This window comes from Gossypium hirsutum, chromosome D11 (assembly GCF_007990345.1).
Source record: "Gossypium hirsutum isolate 1008001.06 chromosome D11, Gossypium_hirsutum_v2.1, whole genome shotgun sequence".
Taxonomy (NCBI): Eukaryota; Viridiplantae; Streptophyta; class Magnoliopsida; order Malvales; family Malvaceae; genus Gossypium; species Gossypium hirsutum.
The window spans coordinates 44,688,997-44,706,173 of NC_053447.1; the positions used below are offsets into that span (position 1 = coordinate 44,688,997).

The window sequence follows — 17,177 nt, forward strand, 5'->3', positions numbered from 1 at the left end:
AATTCATTTCCTAAACCAACAAAACTTTTTTGAGCCTAAATAAACCTCTTTCTTCTAGCCTATTTTGTAAAGCCTCAATTTACTCCTAATTCACGATCGGGCCATCTTTACGACTCAATTCGATCTCGAGGTGAGGGCGTATCAAGTTGGTATTAGAGCTAGCTGAATCGGAGTAAGAATCGTCGTCTTCGGTATTACGAGATTGTAAAAAAAATTGAAAAAAAAGATTCGAAAAAAAATTCAAAAAAAAAGTTTGTATTCAATTTATTTTTCCTTTGTGTATTCAGTATTGAAAAAAAAATTCGGAATAAAAAAAAGTGATTGAAATTCATTTCGAGCTTGTAAAAGCATTGCTTGCTGCCCGAAGGACCACATCTATACAGCCACACTAATTTCCTTCTATTTTCTTTGTTTGTTAGCCTACCCGATCCTAAAATATTACCCTACCAAGCCACATCTATTTTGTAAGCCGACCCCAAACGATTTTGATTTGTCAAACTTAGTTTGCGGAGAATTTTGGGAAGTGAAAATCGAGTGGTAAAAGGCAAGAGAGATTAGTGAGACTATTAGAGAGTAGAAAAGCCAAAGTGAGTGTTTATTCTTTGTGAGTGATTGGTGAGTTCTTGTTGTGATTCTTTAAAGAACTTTTAAAAATGTCACGAAGCCCGGAAAGGAATCCAAACGAGGGAGGTGGATTTTGTCCAATAAGATACGTTGGAAGGGGAGTGTCGGATCTCACTTTGCAAGCCATTATGCAAGAAATGGAGCGATTGTTTGATCGCAAGCTTGAACCAATCGAAGACTGCCTATATCGAGTCGAAACCCGAAGGCAACGCGAAGCGACTCCAGAAGATACAAGGCGAGAACGAGAGTAACCAATTGACAACTATGATGAAGAAGAATCTGAAGGTGATCACTTATCTGAACAAGGAAACCCTCAACGGTTCCAACAAAATCGAGTCCCAAGAAATCGAGACTGTCCGGATGACAATCTCAAAAATATTAAGATGTCTATTCCACCGTTTCAAGGGAAGAATGATCCCGAATCTTACTTGGAGTGGGAAAAGAAAATGGAACTCGTCTTTGAGTGCCATAACTACTCAGAAAATAAAAAGGTAAAGCTCACTGCCATTGAATTCTCGGACTACGCGATCGTGTGGTGGGATCAATTGGTGACTAGCCGAAGGAGGAATGGGGAGAGGCCTATCTCTACGTGGGCCGAAATGAAGGCCGTTATGCGCAAGCGTTTTGTTCCCTCCTATTACCATCGGGAGTTGTACCAACGATTGCAAAATCTCACACAAGGCAACCGAACTGTCGAGGACTACTATAAAGACATGGAAATCGCTATGATAAGAGCCGACGTGGAGGAGGATCGTGAAGCAACAATGGCGAGAGTTTTAGCCGGCCTAAATCGGGATATTGCCAATATCGTCGAGCTTCAATACTATGTAGAAGTTATGGACATGGTGCATATGGCAATAAAAGTTGAAAAACAATTGAAACGGAAAGGACCCACGCGGACATATCCAACGGCTTCTACCAACAAGTGGGCTCAAGGGACTAGCAAAGCTCCCAATCGGCCTAAGGAGCCTTTCGTTGCTGCCAAACCCAATCAAGTAAGTGCCGATGCTAGCAAAAATAAAAACAAGGCTGTCTCGAATCATTCTCGCGATATCAAGTGTTTCAAGTGTCAAGGAAGAGGCCACATTGTGAGTCAATGTCTTAATCGACGAGTGATCGTGGTTCGTTCAAATGGCGAGATTGAGTCCGAAGATGAACAAGAGGAGGAGCCTGAAATTCCCATGGAGGAAGGTGAAGAGCTCGAGCTGCCCGTTGAAGGAGAATTACTTGTTGTCAAAAGGAGCTTGAATATCCAAGTAGCCGAGGAAGAACAACAACGAGACAACATCTTTCACACTCGTTGCCATGTTCAAGGCAAGGTGTGTAGTTTAATTATTGACGGAGGTAGTTGCACCAATGTCGCAAGTTCTTTGCTGGTTGAAAAACTTGGTTTAGCCACCACAAAGCATCCAACACCTTACAAGTTACAATGGCTAAATGACGGAGGCGAACTCAAGGTGACGAAGCAAGCAAGGGTGGCATTTTCCATAGGCAAGTACCAAGATGAGGTGGTTTGTGATGTCGTACCAATGCACGCGGGACATTTGCTATTAGGGCGTCCTTGGCAATTTGACCGGCGAGTAGTCCACGACGGCTATACAAACCGATATTCATTTAAGCACCTTGGAAGGAATGTTACATTAGCTCCTCTCACACCGAAACAAGTGCATGAAGACCAACTCAAGATGAAGCAATCTATTGAGCGAGAAAAAGAAAAAGAGAAAAACAAAAAGAGTGAAAAGAAAAAGAAAGAAAAGAATGAGGAGAGTGAGATAAAAACAAGAGTGACAAAAGAAAAAGAGCAAGAGTGTGAAAATAAAAAAATAAGTGTTTTTGCTAGAAAAGAGAGATTCGAAAATTGATGTTGGCAAGGCAACCCATCTTTGTACTTATGTATAAAGAGTGTTTATTGGAAACTAACGAACTTGACAATACTTTGCCTACTCCTATCGTTTCTTTGTTGCAGGAATTCGGAGATGTTTTTCCTGAAGAAGTGCCAAATGGCCTACCTCCCATTCGAGGAATCGAGCACCAAATCGATTTTGTGCCCAGTGCTGCAATTCCAAATAGGCCAGCATATAGAAGTAATCCTGAGGAAACGAAGGAATTAGAAAAGCAAGTAGCCGAATTAATGGAGAAGGGCTACATCCGTGAAAGCTTAAGTCCGTGCGCGGTTCCGGTATTGTTGGTTCCTAAAAAGGATAGATCCTGGCGAATGTGCGTTGACTGCCGTGCTATCAACAAAATCACAATAAAATATCGCCATCCTATTCCCCGCCTCGACGACATGCTTGATGAACTTAGTGGAGCCCAATTGTTTTCGAAGATCGATTTAAAAAGTGGGTATCATCAAATTAGAATGCGGGAGGGAGACGAATGGAAAACTGCGTTCAAAACTAAATATGGTTTGTATGAATGGTTGGTAATGCCATTCGGACTTACCAACGCTCCTAGTACTTTCATGCGTCTCATGAATTATGTTTTACGTTCGTTCATTGGGAAATTCTGTGTTGTGTATTTTGATGATATTTTAGTCTATAGCAAGAGCTTGGAAGATCATATTCAACATCTACGTGCCGTGCTTGAAGTCTTGCGAAAAGAGGTACTTTATGCCAATTTAAAGAAATGTTCTTTTTGCACTAATGAAGTTGTTTTTCTAGGCTTTGTGGTAAGTGCTCGTGGATTAGAAGTTGACCAAGAAAAGGTCAAGGCGATCAACGAATGGCCGCGTCCAACGAACATCAGCCAAGTGAGGAGTTTTCACAGGTTGGCAAGCTTTTATCGAAGGTTTGTGCCTAATTTTAGTTCTGTAGCTGCCCCCTTGACAGGTATAATTAAGAAAAATTCTCCTTTTGTGTGGACAGATGAACAAGAAAATTCTTTTAATAAGCTTAAAGAATGTCTAACTAATGCACCATTGTTGTCTTTACCTGATTTTAACAAAACATTCGAGATAGAGTGTGATACTTCAGGTATCGGCATTGGCGTTGCTTTGATGCAAGATGGACGGCCTATTGCATACTTTAGTGAAAAGCTTAACGGAGCTACGTTGAATTATCCAACGTATGATAAGGAACTATATGCATTGGTCCGAGCTCTCGAAACATGGCAACACTATTTATGGCCGAAGGAATTCGTAATTCATTCGGACCACGAGGCTCTAAAGCATTTGAAGGGATAAACCAAGCTCAATAAACGTCATGCTAAGTGGGTGGAGTATTTGGAGTCGTTTCCTTACGTGATCAAGTATAAAAAGGGTAAGGAAAATGTTGTAGCCGACGCCCTATCACGAAGGTACGCACTTGTCAATTTAATGGATTCTAAATTGCTTGGTTTTGAATTTATCAAAGATCTTTATAAATCCGATGCTGACTTTGGTGAAATTTATGAGTCTTGTTCTCATGGTGCTTGTGAAAAGTACTTTCAGAATGAGGGCTATTTATTTCGTGAAGGCAAGCTTTGTGTGCCTCAAAGATCTGTGAGAAACGTCCTTGTAGAAGAAGCTCGTAGCGGAGGACTTATGGGCCACTTCGGAATTGCTAAAACTTTAGCAATATTGCATGAACATTTCTATTGGCCCAAAATGAAACGTGACGTAATAAGGAAATGTGATCGTTGCATCACTTGTAAGAAGGCAAAGTCAAGAATCAAACCGCATGGTTTATACACCCCGTTGCCTATTCCTGATGCTCCGTGGGTAGACATTTCAATGGACTTCGTTCTGGGCCTTCCAAGAACCAAAAGAGGGAGAGATTCAATATTTGTTATTGTAGACCGTTTTTCAAAAATGGCCCATTTTATACCTTGTAATAAAACTGATGATGCTACTAACGTTGCTAGTCTGTTTTTCAAGGAAGTTGTTAGGTTGCATGGAATCCCTCGAACCATTGTCTCCGATCACGACACAAAGTTTCTAAGTCATTTTTGGAGGACGTTGTGGGGGAAATTGGGCACCAAACTTCTATTTTCGACGACATGCCACCCTCAAACGGATGGCCAAACCGAAGTAGTCAACCGTGTGCTATCAACTTTGCTTCAAGCTATTTTGAAAAAGAATTTGAAGATGTGGGAAGATTGCTTACCTCATGTGGAGTTCGCATACAATCGAACCGTTTATTCTGCTACGAAATTTTCTCCTTTTGAGGTAGTATACGGTTTTAACCCCATTACTCCTCTTGATTACTCCTCTTGATTTGATTCCTATGCCTTCTAATGAATTAGTACATGTAGATGGCAAAAAGAAGGCCGAATTTGTTAAACAATTGCACAAAAATGTTAAGGATAATATTGAGAGGAGAACCGAACAATATGTTCGAGGGGCAAATAAAGGGCACAAACGAGTCGTGTTCGAACCCGGTGACTGGGTTTGGATCCACATGCGCAAAGAACGGTTTCCCGATCAAAGGAAATCCAAGCTTCAATCAAGGGGTGATGGCCCTTTTCAAGTATTGGAACGGATCAATGACAACGTCTACAAGATTGACCTACCGGGTGAGTATGGAGTGAGTGCAAGTTTTAACGTTGCTGATCTTTCTCCTTTTGATGTAGGTGACGATTCGAGGACGAATCGCTTCGAAGAGAGGGAGGATGATATGATCTCGCCCATGAAGATAGGTGCCGAATCCATGGAGTTGCCTTTGGGGCCAATTACTTGAGCACGTGCCAAGAAGTTCCAAGATGCTGTAGCAAGCTATATTGCTCGATTGTGGAGTGATGGGTTGATTGCCCATAAAACGCCCAGCTCAACTAGCTTGATTCGCAATTTCCTACAAGCTGATTTTAGCTTGTGTCAGCTCAATTTAGCTCAATTCGGCACTTTATTAGTTCAAGGAGCTGATTAAATTTATTTTCAATAAATTTAATTAGTTGTGTTAGTTTAGAATCAGCTCAAATCATTTAATTAAATAAATGTGTCTTAATCTGGACATTTTTTAATTCAGCTTATTAAATATGTTTTATATTAGTACATGCCTTTAATATGTCCATATTAAGTCATAAATTAAATGTGTTTAGTTTAATTACAAAGTTTTAATGTGTCTTGACTAAGACAAATTTATTAGTGGCTGCTAATTAATTTGTCTTAGCCGAATTAATGTGCAAAATTTTAATATGTCCAGCTGCTGATTTCATGAGTATTAAACTTGTCTTAACCACATTTATTTGATGTTTTTCAGCTAGCTTAATGGCAAAGAAAGCTCATAAAGAAGGAGCATGTATTTGGGCACATGCATGGACGGCATTTAAAGTGCAGCTGCCTTGTGTTTCCAGCTGACTTTTCGTGCAGCTCAATGGACTTCTAGCTGCTGTTTTGAGCTTCTCCAAGGGCCAATTTCGTGGAGAGCAATGGCCAAAGAGTGCCTCATAAATTCCAGCAGCCAATTCATGTGGAGGCTACTCATATTCGGCCAAAGAAGCATAATTTTTGAAGCTGTCCATTTCTCTTCTCCATAGCAGCAATTAAGCTCTTTTAAAACATTAATTGAATGTGAATTTTCTCCATTAAAGGGGCCAGCCGAATCATCTTTTTCTAGAAGGTTAATTTTCAGAATTTTATCACATGAATGTAACTAGGAAATTTCTAGGAAGTTTCCTCAAGAAACTTAAGGCATAAGGATCTGATTAGATAGGCTATTCAGCTGCCTTAGTCAAGCTATAAATAGGTCATGTAATTCACATTTTGAGGGTAATGAACAATTTGATAGCTTTGCTAAATTGTGAGGTTGTTTTCAACTCTCGTTATTCTCCAAAAACTTGTGAGACTTATCAAACATCTTTGTGCCGTCAAACTTGTTTTTGTTTCTTCCCGAACTTATCACTTTAATCCCAAAAGTGTGGCGTTCGATTCATACTAAGGTTCCTATCATCATTGATAGTGGGTCGAAGTTTCTATCCATTTAACAAACCTTCCATCCATCCTTACCAACCTAAGCATTCTCCTAAGTTACGGGTTAACACATTCCTATTGTGTTAGTTCGGCTTTCGAATCCTTAGCCAAATTGCTTCCATTGTTTTCTAATTCATTTCCTAAACCAACAAAACTCTTTTGAGCCTAAATAAACCTCTTTCTTCTAGCCTATTTTGTAAAGCCTCAATTTACTCCTAATTCACGATCGGGCGATCTTTACGACTCAATTCGATCTCGAGGTGAGGGCGTATCATTAGTTGTCGATAATCAATACAGAACCTCATAGAACTATCCTTCTTCTTGACAAATAGTAATGGAGCTCCCTACGAGGAAACACTCGATTTAATGAACCCACGATCTAGAAGGTCCTAAAGCTGAACCTTAACTTTTTTATGCTCTTTAGGTGCCATATGATAGGGAGAAATAGATACCGGAGCAATTTTAGGCAGTAATTATATTCCGCATTTGACCTCACGATCAATGTCGTGTGTGAAATGGTTGCAAATTATGCAAGTATACAATTCAAATCAAGTGATAAAGTGATAAGTTAGATAGTCTCCACAGGGATCAGATTAGGTATAAAAGTGGTCAAGTTATTATAATGAATTATGATTAATGTTATGGCAAAACCACCTTAAGTATGTAGGGGTAAATTAAAGTAGTACGGATGTGTCAAAATTGTATATTGACTAATACTGAAAAGTGCTAAGGTAAAGCAATAGTAAAAATGCAATGGAAATTACGATAATAATTACATAAATAATCAGTGAGCGAATAAATAAATAAGAATGTTATGGAAAAGATACCATGACAAATGATTAAGAGTCTACGATGTTGATTTGGAATATTCAAAAACACAGTAAATAGGTATTAAGTAATTGAATATACCAAATCAACATCGTAGACCCTTAGTCCGTTGCCGTGGTATCTTTGCCATAACATTCTTAGTTATATATTTATTCGTTAATAGATTATTTACGTACTTATTATCGTAATTACCATTACATTTTTCCTCTTTCTTTGCCTTAAGATTTTCCAATATTTGTCAATATACATTTTGCACACATCCGTACGACTTTAATTTACCACTACGTACTTAACGTTGTTTTGCCATAACATTAATCATAATTCATTATAATAACTTGACCACTTTTATACATAATATGATCCCAGAGGAGAGGATAATCACTCATCACTTTTTTACTTGATCTGACATTTATACTTGCACATTTGCATTACACATTCTTGTGACAGCCCAAAATTGACCCTAGTCGGGAAGTGGTTTCGGGACCGCTAAACCAAGTCGTAAAAATTATTAACCGTCATAATTGATGCTCATTATATGTACATGTGCATGTGTGAAAATTTCGTGTTTGAATTTTGTTAATTGTAAGTGAATTTCATCGAATAGGACTTATGTGAGAAAATTTTAAAATGTGATAGGTCAATGCGTAAGGACCTATTAGAGCATGTGGAAAAAGGGGGGACTTGCATGTCAAATTCCCCCCTACTAGTAGTGGCCGGCCATGACAAGCATGGTAGACCAAGTGTGATGGGCAAGACATGTCGTAGACATGTCTTGTTGGTGCATCATGGGTGGAAAAAAATAAAATAAGGAGCATGGGCATAATAATGAAAGGAAATGTGATGAAAACAAAAAAAAAAGGGTGTGTGGTTGTCCCCCCATTTTGCCGAAACTAGAAAGAAAAACAAAGAAAAAAATGCTCATCCTTTGGTTCATCCTTGGCCAAAAATTTTAAGGAGGAAGGAAGAAGAAAGGTTGAAGAGGTTCGGCCATGCATGTGACTAGGCTAAGGTATGTTTGGTGATGTTCCATGAGATGCATGCATATTTTAGTTGTTAGCTTGAGTTCTACCTAGCCCATGGTCTAAATCTTGCTATGTGATGGAAATGACACTCGGCCATGGATGCATCATTCTTGGTTGATGTTTGATGTTGTGGTGATGAGGCATGAAGATGAGTTAAGATTCGGCCTAGGTGGATTTTGTGTTAATGCCATTGCATGCTAAATATGAAGCTTGCTAATGATGCATGTGATGGTGGATTGATGATTCTTGAATCTCCTTTTTAGCATTTTTGAGTGAGCACATATGTGCATTGGTTGCTAGATGGGGAAGAATCGGCTAGCAAGTTGTGTGCTAAGGCCGAATATAATTTTGTAGGTTAATGAGTAATGCATGTGCTAAATTGATGGAAAGGGAGAGGATGCTTTACTAGTGTATATATGTGTGTATTAGCCAAGTTTTGAACTTGAAACAAAAGGGTGTTTAGTCAATACAAGTGACCATACTTGTAGAATGTATTAAGTGTTGAAATCGGCCCCAAAATAGACATGCATATTCGGCCAAGGGGGAAAAATTAGCAAAAATGTTGAGTTTGATTCATGATTCCGTACATATGTGACCTTAATGTCTAATGTATAAATATGGGCTAAGTGCCTTGTGTTCCTCTTTTCGATGCTCAAATGATTAAATCAATTTATTTGTTTAATTAAGCTCAAGAGCAAAGGGGAACTAAATCCGATAAAGGGAAGGAAAAAGTGGTCGAATAGCTATCGGAATCGTTCGACAACACCCGAGGTAAGTTCTTGAGTAAGAGAGCTTAAATTAAGATTTGATTAGATCATGTTTTAAGCAAATCAAAATCATGCTCTTTGTGTGTGGCTATTGAGCCGAAATTACAAGAATGATAAGTGTCTTGTGTTCGAGTTTTTCTAACGAAAATGAAATACGAATGTGCCATGATTTATTGATAAATGTGCATGGTTATTTGAATGATGTCCGGGCTAAGTCCCGAAGGCTTTGTGCTAAGTGACCATATCCGGACTAAGATCCGAAGGCATTTGTGCGAGATACTAAATCCGGACTAAGATCCGAAGGCATTTGTGCGAGATACTAATTCCGGGCTAAGCCCGAAGGCATTTGTGCGAGTTACTAAATTCGGGTTAAGTCCCGAAGGCATTTGTGCGAATTACTATAACCAGGCTATGTCCCGAAGGCATTTGAACGAGGAGCTATATCCGGTTAAATTCCGAAGGTACGTGATTTGGGAATGAATGATCTTGCTGTAAAAATTTCAGTTAATACTCTAGAAACATCCCAACATTGAGGTATGTTTCGTATGTGCTTGAATTTAGTTGAGCCCTTACAAATAAGTATTCGCTCAGTTGATAAACGAGCTACCGGCCTTTGGCTAAGTTGATCTTTTGTGTATGTACATAAGGGTTGATAATGTGAAGCAAGTATGATATCGAAAATTTGTGCATATGAAATTATCCGTTTAGCTATTTGAATGCTATACTTTTGTTGTGCTGGAATTCCTTGCTCAAAACTTACTAAGCATAAATTGCTTACTCCGTTTCATTGCTCCTCTGTTTTATAGATTTGGTTCTCCAGCTATCGGACTCGGGATCTTGAGGTCAAAGTCGCCCACACTATCAAAGCCCCCTTTTGGTACAATTTTGGTTGAACTTCGAAATGGCATGTATAGGACTACCCGTTTGTTGTGGGTCGTGGACCCTTTGGACTTGTATAAATTTTGGATAGCCATGCGAAAATGACTTATATGTGTTTGAGTATAATGTTATAATCATTTGGTGTGGATATGCTTGACAAGGATTGGCCATGGGAATGGTTAATCACTTTCATAAATTGTGCTATTTATGCAAAAAGGGCTAGTTGAATCATGGAAACCATGAAATAGGTAAAGTCTACCTTAAAGGCAGATGCCGGCAGCAGCAGTGATGTAGATTTGGAAAATCACTAAAAATAGTAGGAATGGAATTAAATAGTGAATAAATTATTTAAACGAACCTTGATGAATCTATTTTCATAGGAAAGTAACGAAACAATCATACGGATAGTATGTTAAGAGATATTCAGGTTCTTGTGAGACAGGGCCAGAACGGTTTCTGGATTTCCTGTTCCGACTTTTGAAATTCATTATAAATTAACCAGAGACAATTAGGAGTCAAGCCATATATTTATAGATTCCTCTCTGAGTCTAGTTTCTATAGAAACAAACGGCATCAGTATTGAAGCCCTGTACAGGGAGATATCCAAGTCGTAATGCGCAAAGGTCAGGGTAGTCGATCCCTGTAACATGGGAGACTTTGACTAATAAACTGTACTAATTTGCCGGACCAAAAATTCTAGAAATAAATTTGTGGATGGCCATATGAGTCTAGTTTCAGGGAAAATTTACGGAACTGGATTCTGAGTTTCTGAACTCAAGATATGATTTTTAAAACGACTATTAAGCAGATTGGCAGTGTCTGGAAATTTTTTTTTAAAAGTCTGTTAACACCTCGTGTTCGACTCCGGTGACGGTCTCGGGTTCGGGGTGTTACATTTGATTGGTATCAGAGCTACGGTTTAGTCGATTCTAGGACTACCGTAATGCGTTGGGTCTAGCTATACATGCCATTTTATGTGATTATTTGATTGTGTGGTGATTTCTGACATTTGCAAATGTGTTTATTTATAGTAATGGATCCCGATCCCGACCGAGAGGTAGCTGATGATCTTGAGAGTGTAGCGCCTGTTCCCGCACAAGGGACAGCGCCGGCGGACTCTCAACCTAATGCTAGTAACCCGAATAATGAAGCTAGACAAGCTTTCTATAGCGTGATGAATGATTGGTTCAACCAATACATTCGAACTAATACGACTGTTCCACAACCTCCATTCCCGACTAATACCACCCCCGCACCTACAATACCTCCGGTAACTGACCAAATAAGGTCAAATAAGCCCCCAGTTGACAGAATCTGAAAACATGGGGCTACTGAATTTAAGGCTACGGATAGCGACGATGCCGAGCAAGCTGAATTTTGGTTGGACAACACTATCCGGGTACTCGATGAGCTATCTTGTACACCCGATGAATGCCTAAAGTGTACTATCTCCTTGCTACGCGATTCTGCCTACTATTGGTGGAGTACTCTGACTTCTGTTGTGCCCCGAGAGCAAGTAACTTGGGAGTTTTTCCAAACTGAGTTTCGGAAAAAGTATATCAGTCAGAGATTTGTTGATCAAAAACGGAAGGAATTTCTTGAGCTTAAGCAAGGTTCCATGTCGGTTACTGATTACGAGCGAAGATTTGTTAGACTTAGCAAATACGCTCGGGAATGTGTTTCGTCCGAGGCTATCATGTGTAAACGCTTCGAGGATGGGCTGAATGAAGATATAAAAATGTTCGTTGGCGTTCTTGAAATACGAGAGTTCGTAGTACTTGTCGATCGAGCTTGTAAAGCTGAAGAGCTTAGAAAAGAAAAACAAAAAGTTAATGAGGGAATTGGAGAGTTTCGTAAAAGATCTTCGGGAAAGTCTCTTCAACAGGCATCGAAGAAATTTCGAGATGATGTGGGCTGGTCGAGAGGCACTTCGGGCCTTTTTAGACGAGATCGTGATCGACCCCCTGTGGGTACACGAGGCACTTCGGTCGCCAGTGTTGGGAATGAACGTCGAGACAGAATGAAATGTCGATATTGCGGTAAATGGCATTCGGGGAGCTGTAGATTCCCTGACCGCTCCTGTTACAAGTGCGGATCAGTTGACCACTTCATTAAAGATTTCCCGAGGTTGTCTGAACAGAATGTAAATCAGAGTGGGAAACCGGGTGCTACCACTGCTCGAGGTAGACCATCTGGAAATACGGGCAATGCTAGTGGTGGTCAGAGAGGATCTAGAGATGCTACGACCAGATCCGAGGCTCGTTCGCCTGCTAGAGCTTATGCTATACGTGCCCGCGAGGATGCTTCTTCGCCTGATGTTATTACCGGTACTTTTACTCTCTTTGATACTAATGTAATTGCTTTGATTGACCCCGGTTCTACTCATTCTTACATATGTGAAACCTTAGCATCCAGTAAGACTTTACCTATTGAGTCTACTGAGTTCGTAATTCGGGTGTCAAATCCCCTGGGTCGTTACGTGCTTGTCGACAAAGTGTGTAAGAAATGTCCCCTAGAAATTCGAGGTTCCTGTTTTCCGGCGGACTTTATGCTTTTGCCGTTTGATGAATTTGATGTTATTCTTGGTTTGGATTGGTTGACCGCGCATGATACGGATGTGAATTGCAAAAGCAAGACTATTGATTTGAGGTGCGCAAATAACGAAGTAATCTGAGTCGAGTCTACGGACTTGGAGGGGATGCCAGCTGTAATATCAGCAATGTTGGCCCAGAAATATGTAAGAAAAGGGTGCGAAGCATACCTTGCGTATGTACTTGATGACAAAGAATTAGAAAAGAAACCCGAATCTGTGCCGGTGGTTTGTGAATACCCGGATGTTTTTCCTGAAGAATTACCGGGTTTACCACCTGTTCGGGATGTAGAGTTTGGTATTGAGCTTGTACCTGGGACTACGCCGATTTCGATAGCTCCGTATCGTATGGCACCAACCGAGTTAAAAGAGTTGAAAGCTTAGTTGCAAGGATTGACGGATAGAGGTTTTGCTCGACCAAGTTTCTCACCTTGGGGTGCACCAGTATTGTTTGTGAAAAAGAAGGACGGAACCATGAGGTTGTGCATTGACTATCGTCAACTGAATAAAGTGACGATAAAGAACAAATATCCGTTACCACGTATCGATGATTTGTTCGACCAACTGAAGGGAGCCTCAGTGTTCTCAAAAATAGATTTGAGATCGGGCTATTATCAGTTGCGAATTCGAGATCCGGACATACCCAAAACTGCCTTCAGAACGAGATATGGTCACTACGAGTTCTTAGTGATGCCGTTTGGGCTCACTAATGCCCCTGCGGTATTTATGGATTTGATGAATCGGATCTTCAGACCATATTTGGATCGGTTCGTAGTTGTGTTCATTGATGACATCTTGGTCTATTCAAGAGATGAGACCGAACATGCTGAGCACCTGAGACTGGTGTTGCAAATTTTGCGGGATAAGCAGTTATATGCTAAGTTCAGTAAGTGTGAGTTCTGGTTAAGAGAGGTTAGCTTCTTGGGTCATGTGGTATCCGCATCGGGTATTCGAGTTGACCCGAACAAAATTTCAGCCATACTTAACTGGAAGCCTCCAAGAAATATTACCGAAGTTCGGAGCTTCCTGGGACTCGCCGGTTATTACCGACGATTTGTCAAAGGTTTCTCGATGATAGCCACACCAATGACAAAGCTACTTCAAAAGGATGTTAAGTTCGAATGGACGGAGAAATGTCAGAAAAGTTTTGATCAACTAAAAACTTATTTGACTGAAGCTCCAATTTTAGTGCAACCCGAATCAGGCAAAGAGTTTGTCATTTATAGTGACGCATCCCTACTTGGGTTGGGTTGCGTATTGATGCAAGAAGGTCGAGTGGTGGCCTATGCGTCGAGACAATTAAAGCCACATGAGAAAAATTATCCGACCCATGATCTTGAACTAGCTGCCATCGTATTTGCTTTAAAAATATGGCGACATTACTTATTTGGTGAAAAGTGCCATGTATTTTCGGATCACAAAAGTCTCAAATATTTGATGACTCAAAGAGACTTAAATCTGTGACAAAGACGTTGGCTTGAGTTGTTGAAAGATTACGAGCTTGTCATTGATTACCACCCGGGAAAGGCTAATGTGGTTGCGGACGCCTTAAGCCGGAAATCATTGTTTGCTTTACGAGCGATGAATGTGCACTTGTCTGTTCTACCCGACAATGTGTTAATAGCTGAATTAAAAGCCAAACCATTATTGATTCATCAAATTCGTGAAGCCCAGAAAGTTGATGATGAATTGGTTGCAAAACGGGCTGAGTGTGCTCCGAACAAGGAATCGGAATTTCAAATTGATGATGATGATTGTTTGAGGTTCAGAAGTCGTTTGTGTATTCCAAGGAGTTCGGAACTCATTTCGATGATTCTGAACGAAGCCCATTGTAGCCGAATGTCAAGTCACCCGGGGAGTACGAAAATGTACAACGATTTGAAACGTTGGTTTTGGTGGCATGGTATGAAACGAGACATCTCCGACTTTGTTTCGAGATGTTTAATATGTCAACAAGTGAAAGCGGAACATCAAGTGCCTTCAGGATTACTTCAGCCGATCATGATACCCGAGTGGAAATGGGATCGAGTCACAATGGACTTTGTGTCCGGACTGCCATTGTCAACAAGTAAGAAGGATGCGATTTGGGTTGTTGTTGATAGACTGACTAAGTCGGCTCACTTTATCCCCGTGCGTACAGATTTTTCATTGGATAAACTAGCCGAATTGTATGTTTCTCAAATTGTGAGATTACACGGGGTACCTATTTCTATCGTGGCGGATAGAGATCCGAGATTCACCTCACGATTTTGGAAGAAATTGCAAGAAGCTTTGGGTACCAAGCTGCATTTTAGCACTGCTTTTCACCCCCAACCGATGGTCAATCCGAGCAGATAATTCAGATACTTGAGGATATGTGAGATGTTGCATCCTCGAGTTCAGTGGTTCATGGGAACGGTATTTACCTTTGATTGAATTCGCTTACAACAATAGTTTTCAATCAAGTATTAAGATGGCACCTTACGAGGCTTTGTACGGTCGTAAATGCCGTACACCATTGTTTTGGACCGAGCTCGGTGAAAGTAAAATTTTCGGAGTTGATTTGATTAAAGATGCCGAACAGAAAGTAAAGGTAATCCGTGAAAGTCTGAAAGCAGCCACAGATCGTCAAAAATCGTATGCGGATTTGAAACGAAAGGACATTGAATATCAGGTGGGAGATAAAGTGTTCCTTAAAGTTCGCCTTGGAAAAAGGTACTCAGCTTTGGCCGTAAGGGCAAGTTGAGCCCGAGATTCATTGGCCGTATGAAATCTCCGAACGAGTTGGTCCGGTTGCGTATAGATTGATTTTGCCCCCTGAGCTTGAAAAGATTCACGACGTCTTTCATGTTTCGATGCTTCGACGCTATCGATCTGATCCATCGCACATAATTAGCCCATCAGAGGTTGAAATTCAAGCCGATATGAGTTATGAAGAAGAACCGATGCGTGTCCTAGCTCGTGAAGTGAAGGAGTTGCGAAACAAAAGGGTTCCGTTAGTGAAGGTGTTATGGCTCAAACACGGGATCGAGGGAGCTACTTGGGAAACTGAGAGCTCGATGAAAGAACGATACCCAAACCTATTTACCGGTAAGCTTTTCGGGGATGAAAATTTCTTAAGTGGGGGAGAGTTGTGACAGCCCAAAATTGACCCTAGTCGGAAAGTGGTTTCGGGACCGCTAAATCGAGTCGTAAAAATTATTAACCGTCATAATTGATGCTCATTATATGTACATGTGCATGTGTGAAAATTTCGTGTTTGAATTTTGTTAATTGTAAGTGAATTTCATCGAATAGGACTTATGTGAGAAAATTTAAAATGTGATAGGTCAATGCGTAAGGACCTATTAGAGCATGTGGAAAAAGGGGGGACTTGCATGTCAAATTCCCCCTACTAGTAGTGGCCGGCCATGACAAGCATGGTAGACCAAGTGTGATGGGCAAGACATGTCATAGACATGTCTTGTTGGTGCATCATGGGTGGAAAAAAATAAAATAAGGAGCATGGGCATAATAATGAAAGGAAATGTGATGAAAACAAAAAAAGGGTGTGTGGTTGTCCCCCATTTTGCCGAAACTAGAAAGAAAAACAAAGAAAAAATGCTCATCCTTTGGTTCATCCTTGGCCAAAAATTTTAAGGAGGAAGGAAGAAGAAAGGTTGAAGAGGTTCGGCCATGCATGTGACTAGGCTAAGGTATGTTTGGTGATGTTCCATGAGATGCAAGCATATTTTAGTTGTTAGCTTGAGTTCTACCTAGCCATGGTCTAAATCTTGCTATGTGATGAAATGACACTCGCCATGGATGCATCATTCTTGGTTGATGTTATGTTGTGGTGATGAGGCATGAAGATGAGTTAAGATTCGCCTAGGTGGATTTTGTTAATGCCATTGCATGCTAAATATGAAGCTTGCTAATGATGCATGTGATGGTGGATTGATGATTCTTGAATCTCCTTTTAGCATTTTTGAGTGAGCACATATGTGCATTGGTTGCTAGATGGGAGAATCGGCTAGCAAGTTGTGTCTAAGCCGAATATATTTTGTAGGTTAATGAGTAATGCATTGCAAATGATGGAAAGGAGAGGATGCTTTACTAGTGTATATATGTGTTATTAGCCAAGTTTTGAACTTGAAACAAAAGGGTGTTTAGTCAATACAAGTGACCATACTTGTAGAATGTATTAAGTGTTGAAATCGGCCCCAAAATAGACATGCATATTCGGCCAAGGGGAAAAATTAGCAAAAATGTTGAGTTGATTCATGATTCCGTACATATGTGACCTTAATGTCTAATGTATAAATATGGGCTAAGTGCCTTGTGCTCCTCTTTTCGATGCTCAAATGATTAAATCAATTTATTGTTTAATTAAGCTCAAGAGCAAAGGGGAACTAAATCCGATAAATGGAAGGAAAAAGTGGTCGAATAGCTATCGAAATCGTTCGACAACACCCGAGGTAAGTTCTTGAGTAAGAGAGCTGAAATTAAGATTTGATTAGATCATGTTTTAAGCAAATCAAAATCATGCTCTTTGTGTGAGGCTATTGAGCCGAAATTACAAGAATGATAAGTGTCTTGTGTTCGAGTTTGCTAACGAAAATGAA

General features: G+C 40.2%; 1 protein-coding gene across 1 annotated transcript; it reads left to right on the top strand.

Moving 5' to 3' along the window:
- The first annotated feature begins 888 nt into the window (after window positions 1–888).
- On the top strand, window positions 889–6,956 carry LOC121223188 (uncharacterized). The gene is made up of 5 exons (XM_041104304.1): window positions 889–943; window positions 1,489–1,943; window positions 2,052–2,408; window positions 2,465–3,199; window positions 6,933–6,956. Exons 1-5 carry the CDS (start codon window positions 889–891, stop codon window positions 6,954–6,956), a joined length of 1,626 nt encoding a protein of 541 aa, XP_040960238.1.
- The last annotated feature ends 10,221 nt before the right edge of the window (window positions 6,957–17,177 follow it).